Below are 21,975 nucleotides of genomic sequence, written 5' to 3'. Positions count from 1 at the left end.
TATTCGAAAGTGGAGATCTTTGGGGAAAAAAAAAAAAATCACATAATTGTCCAGAAATGCATCCTAAAAAAAGCAATGTAGCAGTTTCTCCAACTAAACTGCTGCTTCCTTAAAAAAAACATACAAAATAAATATAAATAGGGCCCTATGTTTTATTTTTTCCCAAATTTCGTTTTTTGTTTTTTTTTCTGTTTTTATTTTTCTGGATTCTGTTTTTATTTTTTTGGACACAAAGAGCTTGTCTAATTAATTAAAATCCTGAAACTTATGCAATTTAACATCCATATGTTAAAAAGTTTAACAAAAAAAAAAAAACATTTTTAGAGTCCTATGAAATGTTGTTTTTTTTCTCTCGTTTTATTGTTACTTAATTCTGTGTTTACGCATGTCTAATTATTTGAATGCATGAAAACAACTTTGTATTAAAAAATTATTTTTACAATAGCCCTACAATTTTTGTTTTGTTTTGTTTTCCAGAAACTCTGTGTGTATTTTAAAAAATTTGGGTTATCAAATAAAGGCATTAAACAGTAATTTAATGAAGTTTTTAATTAAATGAAAATAAACTTTTTGTTTTTGGCAAACAATTTTAATACTATTAAAATTAAAACATGGGAGAAATATTGTGATTATTCATTAAAAAATTCATTTTTAATACTTTTTTAGTAGTAGTAGTAGTACGTAAGTTCTACTGCACAATAATATATTTCTGATAGTTTATTCCAGCTAAACCAAACTTTTGCCATGGTTGCCATGAATACCTTTACGCTTCTGTGTGTACTGTATATGATATGATGCTAGTTGTACTCAAATGAAAGGGTAAAATGCTCATGAAGTGACTCTAAGAGCAGTTCTGGAGATGTTGCTCATCTATTTATGTCCTCATTTAGTGAGACGGCAGACGCTGAAATCACACACGCGCCTCAGTATGTGTGTAGTAAACAAAACCGCACATCTGCGCCATTCATTAACACAAAAACACGCAAAACATGCAGGATTCATATTTAAATAGTCTTTTTGTGGCTTAATATTTACAGATAATGGTTCATATCACAATTTAATTTAAGTGTAATTACCTACTTTTGATTAATTTTTTCAAACTTTGACAAATTCCGTGACATTCCGCATTATACACTGAATTCCATTTTTATGACTGGATTCTGTCCACGTTTACCGCATAGCGGAAATCATAGAGCCCTATATAATATCTATGTCTTTCCTCTGTCTCTGTCCTGCAGAATAGTAACGGCATGTACACAGGCTTCATCAAGGTGCAGTTGGACCTGCGGAGGCCCATCACAGTGAAAGGAGGCAGGGCAGGAGGGGTCAAAGGTCAGGAGGCGTTTTACCTTCCGCGTGGCTCCATAAACACCCTGCACATCAGCAGCACCAACACGGTGCGACAGGTGATCGAAGCCCTGCTGAGGAAGTTCACCGTGGCCGACAACCCCGCCAAGTTCGCCCTGTTCAAACGCTTCAGCAGAGAAGACCAAGGTGAGACGCCGAACACGAATATGGAAAATGCATCAGCGCGTGTGTGTGTACAGTAATGACTCAGGTCCCGTAGCGTATACAGTATTCATTTTGGCAGGAACGGATGCATTCCTGAAACAGGTCAATCTGAGAAATGTGTGTGTATTTATGGACACACTCACACATTCAGGACATGCCTGTTACTTTATGTGCAAGAATACACCATGCCAGCGTAGTAAACACACATACACAACAGCTGATGTCTGTGGCAACCTGTTGAATGCTCTTTGGCACATACTAACTAGACTCGTTCCCCACATTTCATTGCCATACAGGGATATTGTGAGCTGGGGATGGGTCGGGACGGCTGTCTACTGAGTTTACTAGTAGTGACTAGTGAATAGTTTTTTGGCTCTATACATCAAACAGTGAATTCCTGAGAAGCTCAGCATTGGTTTTGCTCTAAAAATGTCAGTGTTTCTAATCCATCTCACTGCTTTGACGGACCCCAGCCACTGTCTGAGCCCCCGTTGACGTCACACACACAGCAGGAAGCCAGACACACATATGGCTCAGTGATTTTAAGTACCTGCTTTCGTAATCTATGCTCCGGGCTGGAATGTGCTCTGGTTTATGTGAAGGAAATGATTCATTAAAAGAACCGACTCATAAGAGTCATTCATTCATGAATCAGACTACACTGATCCGCATATTTGCAATCAGACTGGCTTAATCAAAATGGCTTAAAAATCACATTTTATCACGGAGAAAAATCTGGATATTACCTTGTTAAAAAAAGGTATTAATTTACAAAAGTAAATCACACTATTACCCATTAACCATGCTTTTATTTATTTATTTATTTATTAATGTTTAGTTTTCTTTTTTTTCTTTTTTCTTTTTTTTCAAGATTGCAATATATAATATAACATACTGCAACAAAATGGCTTAAAAATCATTATTGCGTCATTTGGGAAAAAAAATCTGGATATCACCTTGTTAAAAAAAATATATATATATATTTATTTCAAGTAAATTAATTAATTAATTAATTAATTAGTTTATGTTGAGTATTTTATAATTGTTTTTTTTTTTCAAGATTGCACTATATAAAATATAATATGTAAAATTATTTTAACATAACTGCACTTCAGAATACAAAAATAAATAAAGCTTTTATTTATTTATTTAATTTAAAAAAATTTATTTACGTTCAGGATTTTAGATTTTTTAGCACTTTTTTTTTTTATTGAATTTATTCTCTAGACTACTGTCTAATGTTCTTGTTTTAAAGTACTGCATTTTGTTACTGATCCAAATACAAAAATAAGACTGCAAACTCAAACAAAATGACGCAGTTGATTCATTCGCACTGAATAGGACTTCTGCTTGATTTATTGGATGAACTGAGTATTGTAGTACTTTGGAGAGCAATGATGCTCATCTTCAATTATTTTGTAGGAGTGTGTGTAGGAGCCAGTAAGTGCTGCTGCCAATGGGAGAATATTTGCTGAGGAGGCTGTCTGGGACAGTTACGTTTTTTTCTCCACCATGCGAGACAGAGATTTTCATGAGTTCTCACCATTGTGAGAGATCTCCAGCACATGCTAGGATATGCGACACTTTGTGTTTGGGTTGCATTTTACAGCTGGTTTTAATGCATGTAGCAGGGCCGTCCAACTCTTAAACAGCCTGTCTAGACAACTTCAAGAAATGCTAGAGTTTAGACGCTGATAAACTCCCACTTCAGAGCTCATTAACAGTCAGAAACAGACACACTGGACCCTCATGTGTGATATCACAGCGGTACAGCGTATAAAAGACCATGAATCAACCGCATTACTATAGACATAATAACAGCCCTGCTTGTTCTGATTAACCGCTGCCGGAGGCAGAAGGAAGCCCCCATTAAACAGGAAGTCAGATGAGAGATTCCTCAAGAATGAAGAAATGCAGGTCTGTGCCCTTTTGCACATTTTAGGTGGAGGAAAATCTCTCTTAATGCTAGAGTAAACGCAGTACTTCTAGAGAATTACCTTTTGTTCCTGATATGAGGTGGTGTGCTTCCTTTTTCATGCTTAAAGTTTGTTTTTGCTGTGAAAAAGTTTCTTTGTGCTGTTTTTGCTGTTTGGCCTTATATCAACATTCAGTGGGGATGTTGTTTGGCGTGTCTTCCTCTTTGTGGTGTGTCAGGTCTTTATTGAAAAGCACCTGATGCAGGGCTGAATTTAAAGTTTAGTTCTTTAATTGACATGAATTTACTTTTCAGAGTTTCTCAGTTATTGTTATTGTGCTAAAACCCTCTCTGAGAAGTCATGTATCTAAATTAATCTCTTTAAATGGCCTAAGCCATAACATAGTCATAGTCATAAAATAATAATAATAATAAATAAATATTTTAAGGTTCCTGTACTAAAAATGATGGACTTTAGCATGTTGAAACCCTCTCAGAGCAGTTCTGTTTCTAAATTCATCCTCTTTAAATTGTTATATATCTTTAAAATAAATGTAACCCTGGACCACAAAACCAGTCATAAGGGTTAGTTTTTTAGTTTTTTTTTTAATTGAGATTTATACATTATCTGAAAGCTGATTAAATAAGCTTTCCATAGATGTTTGGTTTTGGTCTAGGGACAACTATTTGAAAATGTGAAATCAGAGGGCACAAAAAAATCTAAATATTGAGAAAATTGCCTTTAAAGTTGTCCAAATGAAGTTCTTGGCAATGCATTTTACTAATCAAAAATTAGGTTTTGATATACTTACGGTAGGAAATGTACAAAATATCTTCATGCAACATGATCTTTACTTAACATCCTAATGATTTATAAAAGGATAAATAGGCATAAAAGAAAAATCAATAATTTTGACCCATACAATGTATTGTTGGCTATTGCTACAAATATACCTGTATGACTTAAGACTGGTTTTGTGGTTCAGGGCCACAAATACATAAATTATGTAAAAATTAATCAATATGTATTTTGATAGCCTTGACACATTTCCAGACTTTGGTTCTTTTACTAAAAACAATGTATTTTTAGCATGCTAAAATCCTCTCATATCAGTTTTGTCTGTAGATTTATCCTCTTTAAATGGTTATATCTCCTAAAAATAAAAAATGCATTATGGGAAGCACCACCTCAAAAAAAGGGGTCAAAAACATCAGCTGACATATATGATGCATCCCTAAAGGTCCATTTACACCAACGATAACTACACCAACACTATATTAACACGATATTTATTATGAATGCACTGCTTTTTTTGTCATCTGTCACATCGTCAAGCCCGTTAACATTGAGTAGATTCTGTGTTTTTATTATTCATCATAATCGTGTGTTGTGTCTGTATGTGTGCAGTGTACACCTGTAAGCTCTCAGAGGAAGAACACCCTCTCTTCCTGCGTCTGGTGGCGGGACCCAGTACAGACGCGCTCAGCTTCGTCCTGAAGGAGCAACAAACCGGTGAAGTCATGGTGAGCATTTACTTTCAGTTTGTATATGAAATCTATATTGATAAAAACAAGTGATCATGACACACGTTCCTCTCTTTCATCAGTGGGACGCCTTTTCCATCCCCGAGCTGCAGAACTTCCTCCGCATCTTGGATAAAGAGGAACAGGACCAGATTGGCTCGATAACCAGACGCTACAATGCCTACAGAGAGAAACTGGAGGAGGCCATGAGAGCGACAGGCGGCCCGGGATAAACCCAATGCCTTATGAGAAGGAACTGTAGCGCTGCTGCCTCTAGTGGTCACTGTGTGTAATGAACACTTATTAGGTGTCACCGTGCCAAGCGACACCCAGTCTCAAAAACTCAGAGGAGAGCACTGATCTCCCAGAAAGCACCTCAGGTGCCATATTTACCCATCCACCCTCTTTCACACTTTCAGTTGTTTCTCATGTTCTTTACCTCTTGTGAACGACGCAAACGTGAAAATCACATCTGGTTTTTATTTAATTGTTGGATGCTGTGGTTTGTACATATTTCTGTTTGTTGTTTTTAATTTATGTGGGTGAATTTTATTTTGTTTATTTTACTAAAAGAGTCTTATTTTATATCAAATATACTTATTGACCAGAAACTGATTTGACTGGGGATTTATTTTATTTTATTTTATATTAAATACCAAATGATTCATAATGTGCCCTACCAAAGATAGTGTTGATGTGCTGTTGACAAAACGATGACCTGAAGGCCACGTGAGACCAAACAGACAGGAAACGCATGTTTGTGATAGAAAAGATTGAATGTGGTGATGTAGGGACAGGATATGAGGACTAAAGCCATAATCATTAGTCTCTAAAAACCTTTTTAAATCAGAGACAGAGTAAGCAGTCTTAGATGATGTGCTGGAATTGGAAACGAACGGATTCAGGAAGTTGGCAAAGGAGCGTAGAGGATGTTGAAAAGTATGCGGGAAGTGTCATGTCGAGGTTTTGGAGCAGATCTCGCTGATGTCGGTCGGGGTCAGACGGTCTTTCACCGTGAATTATGGGTCGCGATGACCTTTAGTTAAAGCAGATAATCAGTTAACAAGACGTTTGTTGTTCACCTCATCATCAACCCTGGAAAATGCATTAGAGGATGTCTTCAAGATAAACGACTGAATATAAAAGTAATGAAGATTGTTTGTTTTGAAGCTACAGCCTGAAAATAGTAGAATTAAGCTAGTTTGATTTATATATATATATATATATATGTATAATCACACTGATCTGATGTGATTTACTGTACCAAAAGTTAATTTCAGATATAGCTGAAACTGTTACTGTTGCAAGGTACAGTAAAATAAATGCAGACAGTGCTACTTTGTCACAGCACACAAGGTGTCTGAAATGATACTTTTGTATCAGTAGGTGATTTTTATATGTATACACATTTATGTTTATGTATGCTAGTGCTGCATGACGTTTTTTCTGATTGGTACTGCAACATTGTCTATTTTGACACATGCATAGCAAGGTAGCGGCACCTTGTGGTCACCTGCTGTAACTACATCTCTGCAGACTTATGTCTCACCTGTGTCAGTTCATTCGATTATCTTAGACACAGATTTAAAGGTTTATTTCTTTATTATTATCGGTTTTATAGCCTCTAACCAAAGATCTAGATAAAATGCATAGTTTAATTTAAGTTTGATGCAAGTTGCCTGGTGCAATTAGTTTGTACGCCTCAATAAGCTGAGGTTAAATTACACTATCTATCTTGTCTGATGGTTTTACCATGGCAAATTTAATTGTAAACACTGGGGTGAATAGAAATTAGAGCAATTGGTGTTGTGTGAATATAACATCACAACAGTCTCAATATATGCAATCGAATTTTGCAGGGGAATAAGACCAGTAATTTTATAAATGCTTTTTGGGCACTTTATGTTTTAATTCAGGGAATTATTATTTTTATTTTGTTTTAATAGTCTTCATCAGATGCCTGTTGTCTTCCACGGTTTTAAAATGGCATTGCGTCTAGTGGAAGCTCGGTTATGTTTTATGGAAGTGTTTTTTTTTTTTGGTTAATTAAAGCTGTTTCAGTACTTGATTTTTTTTTTTTTTTTTTTTTTTTTCATAAACAAGCTTTTGTTTGTAGAGTAAGACTGTGAATGAATGTTAAACTGTATTCATGTGTAATAAAGGGGTGTGGATGTGAGTGAACTGCTTTAGTAGTTTTGATTATACATGCATGTGTTATATTAATTCATGCATATCTTATGGCTGTTTTAGGACATCACAGGCCAGTGCTGTTCATCTTAACAGCATAGTTAGAGACCGCTCACGAAACACTCTGCATTTGCCAAAAAAAAAATTCTCATTTTGTCCCATAGTTATAAGTTACATGCATATTTTGTGTTTCATACATAGAAGAAGATGCCAGAAGTGGCATGCACGGACGGTTTGGACTAAATATGCATTGTTAGAATCCAGATGTCATTCATTTTTGACAATGACGGAAGTTTTTTTGAGGGTTTGTATTGTTACCAATCGTGGCCTTTCTTGTTAAGGACCTGGTTTCTTTAAATAAAGATGAAACTTTCTCAATTCATTGCATTCCTCATCAGTTTGTGTGTGTTTGTGAGAATAAATTGGCTCAGTGTCTGCATGAATCATGCTGTAAAAATCCACCTGACAAGCTCAAAATGCTGGTATTTCTAGTTATGTCATTAAACACATTTTTATCCAAAATGCACAGTCAAACCACTTGCAGTTTTTCTTAAAAAGTCACACAATGTTGGTCGCACCAACCTTTCTGCACATTACTAGCTTTCAACATCACGCTGAAGTGTAAAGTTTTTAGTGAGGCCATGATTTACATGTGAATGTTGTGCCCTCTGCATGAACCCGTGTTAAATGTCTTCATCGCTGAGCTCATCGATGACTCACCGAACACTTCTGTCTTCTTTCATGGCGTCCGAGAACACACGCTGAACTTTATACAACCATCAGAAAGACCTCCCGACGCAAACATGTAAGTTTACACAATCTATAAGAACCGAATATCGTATTTAAAGGAACTCGGGTGCAATGACAAAACAAACGTGGTATTTTTCATTGCTGTTCACTTGTAGACGCTCGACGGTTTGTGTAGTTTACTTCACATTCTCCTCACGAGTGGAAACTGTCAGCTGTTGTGAATAACGCGGATTATTTGCGTGATTTTCCAAGAAAATCGCGTTTCTTTTGTGCTTTCGCATCTTTTGTGTTAATGAAGCATTGTTTTGCAATGTCTGTTGTAGTTTTGATTATGTGAAAACGCGCGGGAGTGGAATGTTTTTAATATGTAATTTAATTGAACATGTTCACACGCATCGTATTTTGTTTGCCTAAAACCGAGTGCCTTATTATAATATTTAGTTAAATATAGTATTTATATAAATAAATACCATGTTATTATATCAATATATGATTGAATTAATGAAAATATTACTTTTAATTTAATTAATATTATTAGTAATACTATTTTTGTTATTTTTTTATTATTAACATTTGTTTTAAATGATCATTATATGCAGCTGAATATAATTATATTATATTGTTAGTTATTTTCAGTCATATTTTATAATCATTGTATTTCACTGAATAGTATAAATAAATATTATGCTATTACTTGTCATTCATTACTAATACTGTTTTGTTATTAATTTCTGTAATTTAATTTTCTTATATCGTTAATTTTTTACATTAATATAATATAAAATAATTTATAAATAAATGTAATTATATAAATACATATTGTTTATTCTAAATCTAACATTTGATTGATAAAAATATTACATTTAATTAGATTAATAGTAGTAGTACTATTTTTGTTTTTATTTTGATTTGTTTTTAATGATCATTATATTTAGTTGAATGCAATATTTATATTATATTTTTAGTTTTTAATTATAGTTTTTTTCGTGATCATTATATTTCATTAAACAGTAGAAATAAATATGCTATTATATATTAAATTGAAAAATAGTTACTTTTAATTAATATTTTAATACTATTTTGTTAATTTGTGATTTCTGTAATTTAATTTTCTTACATATAATATAATATAATATAAAATAATATAATATAATATTGACCGCACTGCCATACATTTGCTATTACAGAAAAATCCCAAAATCCCATTTTTAGTTATTTCTGAATGCGAGTATTATTTTTATTATTTAGTTGAACATAATAATTATATAAATAAATATTGTTATTATATAAATATATAATTTAATTAAAAAATATTAAATGTAATTTTTGTTAAATAATTAATATTATTTATTAATATTATAGGTAATACAAATGTTGTTATTATTTGTTATTATTAATATAATATAATTTTTAGGATGCACCATGACAGCTGTGGGATGTCTTTGCTATTATCATTATTTTTTATATTTTTTTACTCTCTGAAAGTACTTTACCCATTTCCGCAGGTTAGGGTCGAGTTCTGTAAAGGTTTTATTACTGGCAGTCGCGGTTGGTGTGTATCTCATTCCCTCCCCTATTGATCCCGAGCCATACATGTGAGTCTCACTTGACTTTCCACTGCAAATCTTGTAGTGAACTCCAGAGAGATTTCAGTGACGTTTGTTGTCACGCTGATGTATGTTTTCCAGATTCGAGGGCCCCCCGCCTGCTCTGATCGGCCCTCTGGCGGTAAACACACGGCTACAGAAAGGTCGACGACTATTTTCTGGTCAACTCAAAGGCCCGGAGTCTTTCACAGCTGACCAGAACGGTGAGTCTTGTCTTGTGCTTTTATCTGTTTGTTTTTAGAAATACAGTCAGGTTTCATCTCTTCTCTGTGTCTTTGAAGGAAACATCTACACAGGCACCGTCGACGGGAAGCTGTGGAGAATCAGCAATGAATCCCTAACTTTCATCACTCAGATGGGCCGTGACATCCCTGAATGTGGTAAATCTGCAAACTGCTTGTGCAATTCCTAGCAGCTTTATTGTGTAACGCACTTCATGTGGCTGGATGAATATATATCGGCTGACACGGAGGCGTTCGCTGGCACGACACGTGTGGAAAAACCCAGCGGCCCCCGTGTCCCGCTGCCATAACACATTAGACATGCTGAAGTGATTCACAAAGACTCAAGTGTTGTTTTATCAAAGCCTTTGCTGTTCAAAAGAGTCTTGAATGCACATGTCTTCATTAGAGCATAAACTATGATCCTTAGGAAGCTCTCGTTCCTTATGTTGCGGTTTATAAACATTTGATGCGTCTCTCTTATTTTACTCTATGTGACATAATCATGTGGGCGAAGGTTTTCTTTAGTGAGTCACATGCAGGATGCAAACTGTGTCTGTCAGTTAGCAGATACGTTTGTTTTCCTGGTACAGGCAATTGTTATCGCACTGTATTTGCATGTTGTCATTTTGTTGTTCATATAGGCACGAGTACGGACTATGAGCCAGTATGTGGTCGCCCACATGGTCTGCGGCTGGACCGTGACGGGCATCTTATCGTGGCCGACTCTTACCATGGTCTGTTTAAAGTTGACCCGTGGACTGGAGAAAAGACACTGCTGCATTCTAGCAAAGAGGGTTTGTAAACCTCTGAGTCTCGAAAAAGGAGCTTTGCACAATATTTTCGTAGCATTGGCCAGTGTCATAATCATTTTGTCATTTTTGATCTCAGTTTACTGTATAGTTGCTTTTTTCTTTTGTATTTGCTTATTTATTTTGGGTTGCAGACTGCTGACAAACCAAGTTTTAGTATTTATTTGATAGATTCATACGTACTATATGTACATACATATGTAATTATAATATTTTACAAATATGTATTACAAATAATTACATATTATAGTATTCTATAGTGTATTATCATAATAGGACTTTAATAATATTATATTATTCTATATTTTATTTATTTTACATAATTATATTATTTAATATGTAATTAGTATGTAATATTTAGTATATTTAGTATGTTACATTGAATATTATTTATATATGTATTTATATCTAAATATCTGTACGTCTAAATATTATATGCATCTATTTTTTGTACATATTTATATTATTATATTATTCAGAATTATATAATAAATATACATAATAAAACATATAACATAATACTGTATCATAATAATTGCTGTCATAATTAAACTAGAATATTATTTTTTTCTGTATTTTATATATATATTTTACTTAATTACAATATTTAGTAAGTATATATGTGTGTGTGTGTGTGTAATTTATTATTACATTAATATATCTATATTATATTTATTTTACATAATTACAAAATTTAGTAATTTATTTGTTAAGTAAATATATATAAATATATAATAATAATTTAAATAGTATTATTCTTAAATTAAAATATAATGTATTATTCAGTATTATATATTTTTTACATAGTTACAATATTTAGTATGTAATAAGCAGTATTAAATATATATACTATATATTTGTATATATTTTATTATATTTTTCTATATTATATAACGTTTACATTTAGTAATTATATATATAATTAATTAAATATTATATATATAATAATAATTCTATATTATATATATTATGTCAATACATTATTTTTATTTAATATATATGTATGCATATTTAATGCAACAATTTCTATAATATAATATAATATATTTTTATTTATAATAATCATATATTAATGTCAATTTTTAAATAATTAATTTGACATTCTATATATTAAATGCAATATAATATAATATAATTTTAAATATAAACATATTAACTTTGATTTTTACCTTACTACAAAAGAGCATCATATTTAAATAACCTCCTCACATTTCTCCTGAAAGGAGCTGATGGGATTCCCTTTGGCTTTCTGAACGGTCTGGAGATTTCTAAAAACGGTACCGTGTTTTTCACGGACTCCAGCAGTAAATGGGGAAGACGTCATGTCCGTTATGAGGTAAGCGAGTGACAACAGAACATAATGTACTTGATTAAATTAAAAACATTAAAGCACAGTAATTTCACCTGTACTAAAGGTTGATTCTCTCTGCAGGTGTTGGAGACAAACCATCTGGGGCGTCTCCTCTCGTATGACCCTGTGTCTGGCCGGGTTCGGACATTGTTGGATTCTCTCTACATGCCTAATGGCTTTGCCTTCTCACCTGATGAGGACTTTCTGCTCCTGGCTGAGACCAGTATCGGACATATTATTAAGTAAGAGTTCAGCTTTTAATCTGGATGAGAAAATATATCAGGATGTTATAGCATCATGAGAAAGTCTTTCTCCCTGGTTCTCAGGTTCTGGTTGAAAGGGCCTAAAGCAGGGACTAAGGAGGTCGTCCTGAACAACATGATCGGTTACCCTGATAACATCCGCCTCAGTGAGCATGGCACGTTTTTGGTGGGCATAACCACCGTTAGATTCAGGGGCCGACTTTTCCCACCATTTTTGGATCTCATTGGTCCGTATCCTGCTCTTAAACGCTTCATAGTGAAGGTGTGTGTGATTTTAAAATGTTATCAGTTTATAATTATTTTGTCTAGTTTTTTTTTTTTTTTGATTTATTATTTAGTACATCAAGTTAAACTAAATTAAAATGTAAATAATGTAAATGTAAATAATAAAATATATGCCAAAATAATTTTAATATTTTATTTTTCTTAAATTAACATTTATTGATTGATTTATTTTAACATTTTTTCTTTTATAAATATATTTGTTTATTTATTTAAACATTTTTCTTTTAGTTAATTATAATAACCCAGGTAGTTCAAGTTTAGTTAAAGTTTTAATAATTTTGTTTGTGTGTGTTTTTAAGTCTGTTTAGTTTATAATAATATATATTTCAGTTCTTGTTTGCGTTATTTTAGTACTTCAAGTAAATAAAAAAATGTTCCCTTGGCAACTAACTGAATTAGAATAATTCTAATTCAATAAAATAAAATAATACTTCTTAATATTTAATTTTATTTGAATTAGCATTTATTTAATTTCAGGTAAAAAAAAAGATTTTAATAACACTGGTGGGTTTTAGATTTCCCATTTTATTGTGCATTTTTTTATTAGTATTATTTTGTGTTTTTTTATGTCTTTATGTCTGTTATGTTTATTTAGTTTATAACATTTTATTTTATTTTAGTCATTTTTTTACATAAAGTTAATCAAATAAAAATCTTAGCAGCAAAAAAATATTTTATTCAATTTTATTTCAATTGACTTTTATGTTATTTCATGTATCTCATTTTTTTTAAATGGTTTTATTGTTAGAAGTGATATACATGAAATTTTCCACTCTTTTTCAGCTTGTTCCTCTCAGCTGGTATAATGTTCTTCTACCCAAGTATGGGTTGATTCTGGAGCTGGGGCCTGATGGAGAGGTCATCGACAGCCTCCACGACCCCACAGGCAGCCTGACGTGGGCAGTCAGCGATGTCTTCCAGCATGGGGCGCACTACTATCTGGGCAGCACTGACCTGCTGTTCCTTCCTGTTCTAGAGGAGTGGAGCTGACCGTCCGAGATGCTTACAGGTGGACTCACACATGGGAAAAGTGGGACTTTTGATAACCTCTCATAGAAAATGTAAAATGATTTGCATTTTAACAATGCACTGCAGCCTTCTGAGAAAACTACAAGTGGTCATAACTGTGAATTCTGTGACTTTAAGTCTGTTTTAGCCATTATAATTTGTGTAACACAGATGTTTTAACTCTGTTAGTGCCACATTCTGTTTTGTTTTATAATGCACTGGTCAACATGTGCAAAAGAAATGCACAATATGATCATTTTGATCCATAGCTGTTCCCAATAAAAACATTTCCTTATGCTAATGTAATGCAAAACACAGAAATAATAATATTATAGTATAATATAGTATTATATATAATATAAATAATAAAAAAGACTTGTGAATGATTTAAGCAAAAAACCACAGCAACAAAAATAATTTCAGAATGCTTTTATCAATCAAACACGCAAGACAAAAGTCCACACCAACCATAGCAATGCTACTAACAAATATAATGAAAGAATTATGTGCAAAACATCATTAAACATGTCAGACATGTTGATCACAGACTGGAAAGTGCTTCACTGAACGGATATATTGAAGTACTGTGAGAAAGATCTGCTTATGCCTGTCCGCCGCCTCTCAGATCATTTTAGGTGATTTGAGATATTGCCAATCCCAGCAGAAGATTGATGAAGGTTAGGTAGTAGTCTGAAAGTAAAACAATCCCTTAATGCCTCAAGTTTGGGTTGCTGTAAGTGAGAGCAAAACAACAGCAACTCACCACAGGATTTCCCTCATAGAACCAAAAATATGTTCTAATGAAACATACGGGTTCATTAATGACCTGCTGCGATCCACACCTTTAGCTCATTCACAACTGACATCCATCAAACACAAAACTCAGAAAACATTTAAAAAACAATGAAATGTTAAATACAATATTTGCACTTAGTTATTGAATCAGTTAGTCGTGGTATAACTCGAGCGAAATGTCTTTCCAAACACAGATTGTGCGCTGCCGTATGCATGTGACACGAACCGAAAAAGTGAGAGGATGTTTTTATATAATAAGGTATATTGTGTTTTAAAAGTATTATAGTTCACTATCATATGCATGTCCATTTTGGCTATGGGATAAAATAACAAAAATGGTCTCACAATATGGACAGAATTGCAAGATATAAACTCACAATTCTGAGAAAAAATGGTGAGTTTATAACTTGCGTTAATTACAGAAAATTGCAATTACAAGAAAAAAGAACTGTAAAGTACAAAGGCATGAATTGCAAAAATTCGCAATTACAAAAAAAAAACAAAAAAAAAAAAACGGAACTGTATTGTGAGTACAAATTACTTATTTTTTATTCTGTGATAGAAACAAAAAAAAAAAAAAATTCTGAGAATTCCTGGAATTATGAGACAAAAATCAGAATTCTAAATTGACATCTCACAATTCTGAGGGAAAAACAAAATCAGAATTGTGAGATGTCAATTTAGAATTCTGATTTTTGTCTCATAATTCCGAGAATTCTCAGAATTCTGTTTATTTTTTTGTATCTATTACAGAATAAAAAAAGTTTATCTGAGAAGTTTTCTAAGAATTGATTGCAATTTTGAGTTTATGTCTCACAATTCAGAGAGAGAGGAAAAAAAAAGTTTAAATTGTGAGATGAAAATGTTGCCATTACCTTTTTGTAATTCTTTTATCCTGTCGCCAAAAACAAGCTTGCACTGTTTATTATAAAAGGCAGGCTTAGTGTGTGAGATTATTACCATTTTTTATAACCGAACATGTGGAGTGAAATGTTTCAGACACATCTGGCAAACAAACAAATATTCCAACAATTTGCGAGTGCATTACAAAATTCGAGCTTAAGTTCAAAACTGTGCATGTGTTTTAAAGCAAAAGTAAAACAGAATCTTCCAAACATTAAAATAAAGACAATATTCTGCATTATTGTTAAAGCAGCAAAACTGAACATTAATTGAGAATAAAGAAGAATATGATGTGAATGCTCTCACTGATGTGTGTCAGCTGGCAGTTTGTGAGGATCTGATGTGAATGAGGGCTGGAGGGGATGAGGGTCGTCCCATCTGAAAGTGTCTGTGGTGTGTTTGGTATCCCGTGCGTACCCTGATGACCTCATCAGAAGAGGAGAGACTGGGCGTCTTTGGGGGAACGTCAGGATATAAAGGCAACAACAGGGCTTGTTTTTCAGTGCCCTTTATTCTTTCCCTCCATTTGTCTTCTTCCTGTAAATTTCTCCAAGGTCTACTTCAACGTCTGTCGTCGTTTGTTTCTGTGAGGCATGAGGCTGCTGAACATTAACCGAGGATCAAATCTAAACCTGGTTAAACAGTGACAATTGCAATGTAAGTTCACAAACAAAACAAAAACAAATAATAAAGCTATTCCCAGTGAATGCAGATTGTTGAAGTGTTAAGGAAGTACTGACTGCGAGTCGTAGACGCCTGGCGTTCTGCAGGATTGTCCCGAGCAGGACTGCAGCATCATTAGACGGTGGTTCATTTTCTCCAGGACTTCCTGATCGATGCTCTTGGCGATGTTACTCAGCTGAAACGGGTCTGCTGTCAGGTTATAGACCTCCACAAACACCTGCAAGCAAAGATGGTGAACTATTATTACAGTATGTATATTTTATTCAATATTATATACACTACCAGTCAGAAGTTTAGAGACGTAAAGAAGTCTCTTCTGCTCACCAAGCCTGCATTTGTTTGATTCAATGTACAGCCAAAAAAAAAAAACAATTATATATGTGTATATATATATATATATATATATATATATATATATATATATATATATTAAAATATAATTTATTTCTGTGATTTCAAAGCTGAATTTTTAGCATCATTACTCCAGTCACATGATCCTTTAAAAATCATTCTAATATTCTGATTTGCTGTTCAAAAACTATTATTATGTTGAAAACAGCTGAGTAGAATTTTTTTTAGGTTTCTTTGATGAATAGCAAGTTCAGAAGAACAGCGTTTATCTTTTGTAACATTGTAAATGTCTTTATCTTTTGATCAATTTAAAGCATCCTTGCTAAATAAAATTATTACTTTCTATAGTTTCTTTCCTTAAAAAAATTAAACTGACTCCAAGCTTTTGAATGGTATAGTGTATGTTACAAAAGCGTTTTATTTCTAAAAAAAAAAAAAAAGCTGATCGTTGGATCTTTCCAAGAGATTTGATTTTTATACATCAAAGAATCCTGCTAAAAATGTACTCAACTGTTTTAAATATTGATAATAATAATAAAATGTTTGTGGAATGGCAAATAAACATATTGATTTCTGAAGGATCATGTGACACTGAAGACTGGAGTAATGATGCTGAAATTTTAGCTTTGATCACAGGAATAAATTACATATTTAAATACATTTAAATAAAAAACAGTTATTTTAAATAGTAAAAATATTTCACAATATTACTGCTTGGATCAAATAAATGCAGGCTTGGTGAACACAAGAGACTTTTTTTAAAAACAACATTAAAAATCTTTTGACTGGTAGTGAATAAATCATTTTTACACATATAATACATAAAATGATATTAAAAGTATATAATATTGAATTAAAAAAAAAATTGAAATAATTCCAATGAAAGCTCTTTTAAAAATGTAAAAAATAAATAGATAAATAATATATATATAATAAAATATTCTTACATTTTTAAATTCATTTTCATTTGAATGACTTTTTTTTTTTATTATACTGGGCATTATTACTGTCAATTAGCTGTTGGAACCACTATAATTTATTTTTACCTCATTATCATCAAATTCACAGTACTGTAAGTTGGCGGCCTGTGACACCGTGCGAACGCAGGCGTACGTGTTATTGTATGAATCTTCGCACACACAGTCGGGGAAACACTCCTGCATAGAAAACAGCTGTGTTACAGCACTTATTTATTTGTGATTACTGTAATGAATACTTTTTTGTGGCATGCAGAGCCTCACCGAGACCCCGGGGCCCAGCAGAGGGCAGGCTGGGTCTGAGATGTTGCTTCCTTCTCCCTCATATTCCACCAGTACATCAGATCTCCACATGCTGCTGTTCCCTTTACCAGTCTGAGACACAAAGACTCAAATTAAATGCAACCCCCTATTTATTTATTTATTAATTGTGTTACTTATACTGGATGTGTAGCAAGAAACACTACAAATACATATGCATAATGCCCAAAGTTACCAAGAATGCCAATACTTAAATGAATTTATTTATTAATTTCAAAGTTAATAAATTCAAACAAGATTTACCAGGATAGGAAGAAATGACATCCCATCCATCTGAGTTTCATTGACATTGTATCCTGCGATATCAAGAATTGTTGGGCCCAAATCCACATTTGCTATAAGTAACTGTTAAAACAGATTAATCATTAATTACATGTAATTTTAAAAAAGCAAATAAATAAAGAACCTTTTCTGTTAATGTAAATATTACATACTGTACATACACGCATATATATATATATATATATATATATATATATATATATATACACACATACATATATATATATATATATATATATATATATATATATACACACACACACAAAAATTCAAACAAATACATAAAAATAATGTGAAAAATTAAAAGTCAAACAAAAATAAAAAAAGGAACAGAAATAAATACATTTAAAAAAATAAAATGTAGAAATAAAAAAAATAAAAATAAAAATAGTAAAAAATTAAAAGCAAAACATTTTCTATATTTAATATAAAAACGTTTAATTTATATTACCGGGCTTGTCTGGTTGGGTTTGATATTAGGTCCTCGAACCAGCAGAGGAACTCTGATATCAAATTCATAGAGTTGCCTCTTATCCATTGGAAGAGAAAACTGGCCTGAGAGGAAGAAACAGGCACATAACAAAATAAAAGTTAGGTAAAGTTAAATAAAAAACATTTCTCTACTATTTAACTTGTTATGAACCTGTGTGGTATCCATTGTCAGACGTGAAAATGACGTAGGTGTTGCTAAGCTCTCCTCTGACCTCCAACTTTCTCACCACCTTTTCCACTAGGTCGTCTACTGATAGTAAAGTGCGCCACCTAGTGGAACAGATCATCAGTAGCGCTTTTAGTATCATGTGCAGCATTAAAAATTCAATTGAATGATATAAAAACTTCTGAACACCGTTTTCTGTAGGCATTATCTAGGTACTCCACTGAAGAGTTCGACATGGGTGTCTTTGCTTGTCTGATGAGCCAGTGCTTGTCCTGAAATACAGGTTCAAATGCTGTCAGATATGCACAAAAACATTAGATATCAGAATTTCAAATAGAAGTCAGGCCCGTACCTTTCCGTGTATGTTAAAGTTAGGGTCTCTTGGAGCTTTAATGTTGGGAAAACTGCTCTCGTATTGAGGAGCGGCCGTCCAGGGTGAGTGCGGGGCCGGTGTGGACACCATCATGAAGAAAGGCCTGCGGTTAGACTTGTTTTCCAAAAAGTCGATAGAAATATTGGCCTGGATGGAATCAGAAGCCACTTAACGTCAGTTACGTGAGGTTTAGATGTAGTTTAGTGAACACAGGTGAGATCTGCTCTTACCAGAACATCTGTAAGGTAATCTTCACTGTAGTTCTGTCCATGCCGCTGCGCCCTGCCGTTTACAGACAGCGTGTAGTTGTAGTATTTAGAGTTTCTCTCCTGTAGGAATCAGCACAAGATTTCAATCTTTTAAATTAAATGAACATTTTAAAAAAGACCTTAAAATTATTTAAAAATAATTAATTAGTTTTAAAAAAAAAATAACATATATAACCATAACATAAATTAACATACATTTTACTGGGGAAAAACAAAACAAAACAAAACTTTTATCTGTTTGGCTCTCATGACTAATAGAGTTTGATACAGAGTACAGATACTGTGAGCTATGAATCATGGGAGCAGCATGGCTCCAGACAACATAATTTTTCTCTTTTGGATTAATTTCTTGCATGAGTTCTTTTACCAGCTTCACAGACATGCTATATTTTAGGCTACAAACTGTTTTTCTAACCTTCCAGCTTAAATTAAATTTCGCAGCACTGATGGGAAAGGTTAAAGGTTTTGTTAATGTGTGTGTGCGTGTGTGTGTTTCATGATTTAGTAGAGAAGCTGAAATATACTGACAAGGCCTTTTTATTTATTTTTTTTGACATTTTATTGTACTTCTTTATTTTATTTTTATTTATCTATTTATTTGACTTCTTGTCATCTTCTACTTGCGATTCTTAAAGATATATAAGATAAAATATATTATTTATTTTTATATATATATATATATATATATATATATATATATATATATATATGTATCTTTAAGAACCTATACATATATATAGTTTTTAAATACATTTTGATTTAGCTTTCAATTTTTTTTAGTTTTTATTTTAATGTTAGTTTATTTCCTTTCATTTTATATTATTTTTTGTTTTTAAAAAATATTTCTGAATTGTTTTAATCTCATTTTTAATTTTATTTATTTAATTCTAGTACTTATTTCAGTTAGTTGCTCATTTTAATTTAATTTTAAAATAAATACTTTTAAAATAATACTTTTTTTTTGGTATAGTTTTAGTTAACAATAACATCACTGTTGTAGATATAATTGTAAAATCATTTACAATTAAATGAAACAGCACTGGTAAAATCACAATCTCCTGTCTTTTTCTTACCAAGGCGAACCAGTGATCCCAGCCTGGAGGAACGTGCTCCACTCCCCCTGCTTTTTTATTCCCATACTGAAGCAGAGAAACAGACATGGATGATTCAAGGTGAAGTACTGTCTGCTGACTCACATCTGCTGTGTCAGTATGATTACAGGTACAGACTATAAGATGCTTTCCACTATAAAAGAAGGGTTTCATCATCACGAAAGCTCCCAGTATGCGTTTTTACCTCATTCAGATACTTCCCAGCAAAAAAGGTCTGATAGATGCCGTGTTTCTGAAGGAAGGCAGGGAAAGTCTCAGGCTCTTGGGTCTTCTGCCATGCAGTGCTGCTGCAGTTGCCCTCCAGCGTGTTGTTGACCACATGATGGTTATGAGGATATTTGCCTGTCAGGATACTCGCCCGGCTGGGACAGCAAAGGGGACTGGCGACAAACTGCATGAGAGAAGTGAGATGCAGTGCAAAATGACAGATGCAATGGCAAACATGCATGCTTTTTGATCCACAAAGCACATTCTACTTTATATCCCTTACAAATTTTATTTATAACAATACTGAGGCTTTTTAAGCTAGTATGACATGCAACTTCCTATTGCACTTGCAACAAGGAACAGATCCAGCACGGTTTCCACTCACCGTGTTTGTAAAGGTTATCCCAGCATCACCAATCAGCTTTTTAGTCTTCACTAAAGGGATCTGTACAATAAAAGATGGCAAGACGTTGATGATGCATCTCGTTTACTTAGCTAAATGCATGGAGGAAATCACGACCACAGAGAATGACAACAACAAACTATTTTCTTAGAAAATATACTCACCATTCCCCCGATGGAGACATCCAGATCATCAGTCAGGATTAAAACAATATTCGGTCTGGGATTCGTTTTAGCCTCGGCCAGATTGTTACAATGCAAAGTGACGCAGATGAGAATAAAATGTACTATTACTAACGGAGACGACACCATCTTTGACGCCGAATTAAAAACAAATAATGCCATAACCTAAACGAGGACCATTTCTTGCGATAAAAGCATGAAATACTGTTAAGTAAAGCGCTCCTTTAGAGGAGCACCTAGCTTGCCTTGTCTAGTGTACGAAATTACGAAACATACTATGGCGACGTTTTCGACTCATGAATATTAATTATAAATTATGACGTTGCTTGGATACCTCTTGTGGCGTCTAGTCACGTAGCCTAATTTATATTCATAAGCCAAGCGTAGAGCATAGTAGGATTCGCTAATTAGCCAGCAGACTAACGCCCACCTACCAACGTCTGGCGTACAGCCAATCAGAACCCAGGCAATCACTTTGCGTCATTAATATTTATACTCGTACACGTCGCCATAGTAGGATTAATAAAACTTTTTGCTGCTTCAGTCATGTGGAGAGACGGAAGCCCCGGTCAGCTGATGTTTACGCTCGAAGGCATGATGTCATTCATAAAATTAATGTTTTATGGCTTGTATGATCTGTTTTTATTATCTCTTATACTTAAATCTCTACTAATTCACGAAGTTGTATATTAATATTAATATTATATTAATTAGTTGTAATAGGTAATACAATAATAATGCCGTTTCTCGCTTTATTTTAGACTTTAATGCAACTTGACCCTCATACCTATTTTTAATAACAATATCAGCATTTTACGATGAATGAACGTTTTGTTCAAATCAAATGGACTAACTTATTTTACCTTGAAAAATATGTTCAAGAAAAAACAAACTGACGTGTATTTAATATATGCTTTATTAAATTAAAATTCTTTACAAAGATATAAATACTTTTTCTGGATACATCCTTGTTTGTCAAATATATGATGTTTTAAATGTAGTTAAGCTGACTTGAGAAAGCCA

General features: G+C 33.0%; 3 protein-coding genes across 6 annotated transcripts in view; 2 read left to right on the top strand and 1 right to left on the bottom strand.

Moving 5' to 3' along the window:
• rassf3 (Ras association domain family member 3) overlaps positions 1-7,518 on the top strand; it is a 38,339-nt gene extending 30,821 nt beyond the window's left edge. For all 3 annotated transcript variants that reach the window (XM_051107836.1, XM_051107837.1, XM_051107838.1), the window contains 3 exons: positions 1,239-1,494; positions 4,836-4,951; positions 5,035-7,518. In XM_051107836.1, coding sequence (XP_050963793.1) covers positions 1,239-1,494; positions 4,836-4,951; positions 5,035-5,184 — 522 coding nt within the window. In that variant the 3' untranslated portion in view covers positions 5,185-7,518. The remainder of the gene's footprint in view (positions 1-1,238; positions 1,495-4,835; positions 4,952-5,034) is intronic.
• Positions 7,519-7,779: 261 nt separating this feature from the next.
• On the top strand, positions 7,780-13,990 carry zgc:194209 (uncharacterized protein LOC570908 homolog). 2 transcript variants are annotated; one of them, XM_051107892.1, is made up of 9 exons: positions 7,780-7,943; positions 9,394-9,483; positions 9,577-9,698; positions 9,777-9,875; positions 10,361-10,513; positions 11,752-11,864; positions 11,961-12,121; positions 12,206-12,404; positions 13,211-13,990. In XM_051107892.1, exons 1-9 carry the CDS (start codon positions 7,795-7,797, stop codon positions 13,415-13,417), a joined length of 1,293 nt encoding a protein of 430 aa, XP_050963849.1. In that variant the 5' UTR covers positions 7,780-7,794; the 3' UTR covers positions 13,418-13,990. The 2 variants fall into 2 exon arrangements, with proteins under 2 accessions (XP_050963849.1, XP_050963850.1); XM_051107893.1 differs by lacking the exon at positions 9,394-9,483.
• gnsa (glucosamine (N-acetyl)-6-sulfatase a) lies at positions 13,850-21,243 on the bottom strand. The gene is made up of 14 exons (XM_051107891.1): positions 20,935-21,243; positions 20,753-20,812; positions 20,345-20,551; positions 20,122-20,187; positions 19,010-19,108; positions 18,759-18,926; positions 18,596-18,678; positions 18,392-18,510; positions 18,200-18,303; positions 17,710-17,811; positions 17,410-17,520; positions 17,215-17,325; positions 15,874-16,034; positions 13,850-15,765 (listed from the first exon to the last, which is right to left on the bottom strand). Exons 1-14 carry the CDS (start codon positions 21,112-21,114, stop codon positions 15,690-15,692), a joined length of 1,647 nt encoding a protein of 548 aa, XP_050963848.1. The 5' UTR covers positions 21,115-21,243; the 3' UTR covers positions 13,850-15,689.
• Between the last annotated feature and the right edge of the window lie 732 nt (positions 21,244-21,975).

This window comes from Labeo rohita, chromosome 4 (assembly GCF_022985175.1).
Source record: "Labeo rohita strain BAU-BD-2019 chromosome 4, IGBB_LRoh.1.0, whole genome shotgun sequence".
In the NCBI taxonomy this organism is placed as follows: domain Eukaryota; kingdom Metazoa; phylum Chordata; class Actinopteri; order Cypriniformes; family Cyprinidae; genus Labeo; species Labeo rohita.
Note: the sequence above shows the minus strand (reverse complement) of the source record. Positions and strands in the feature narration are given on the sequence as shown.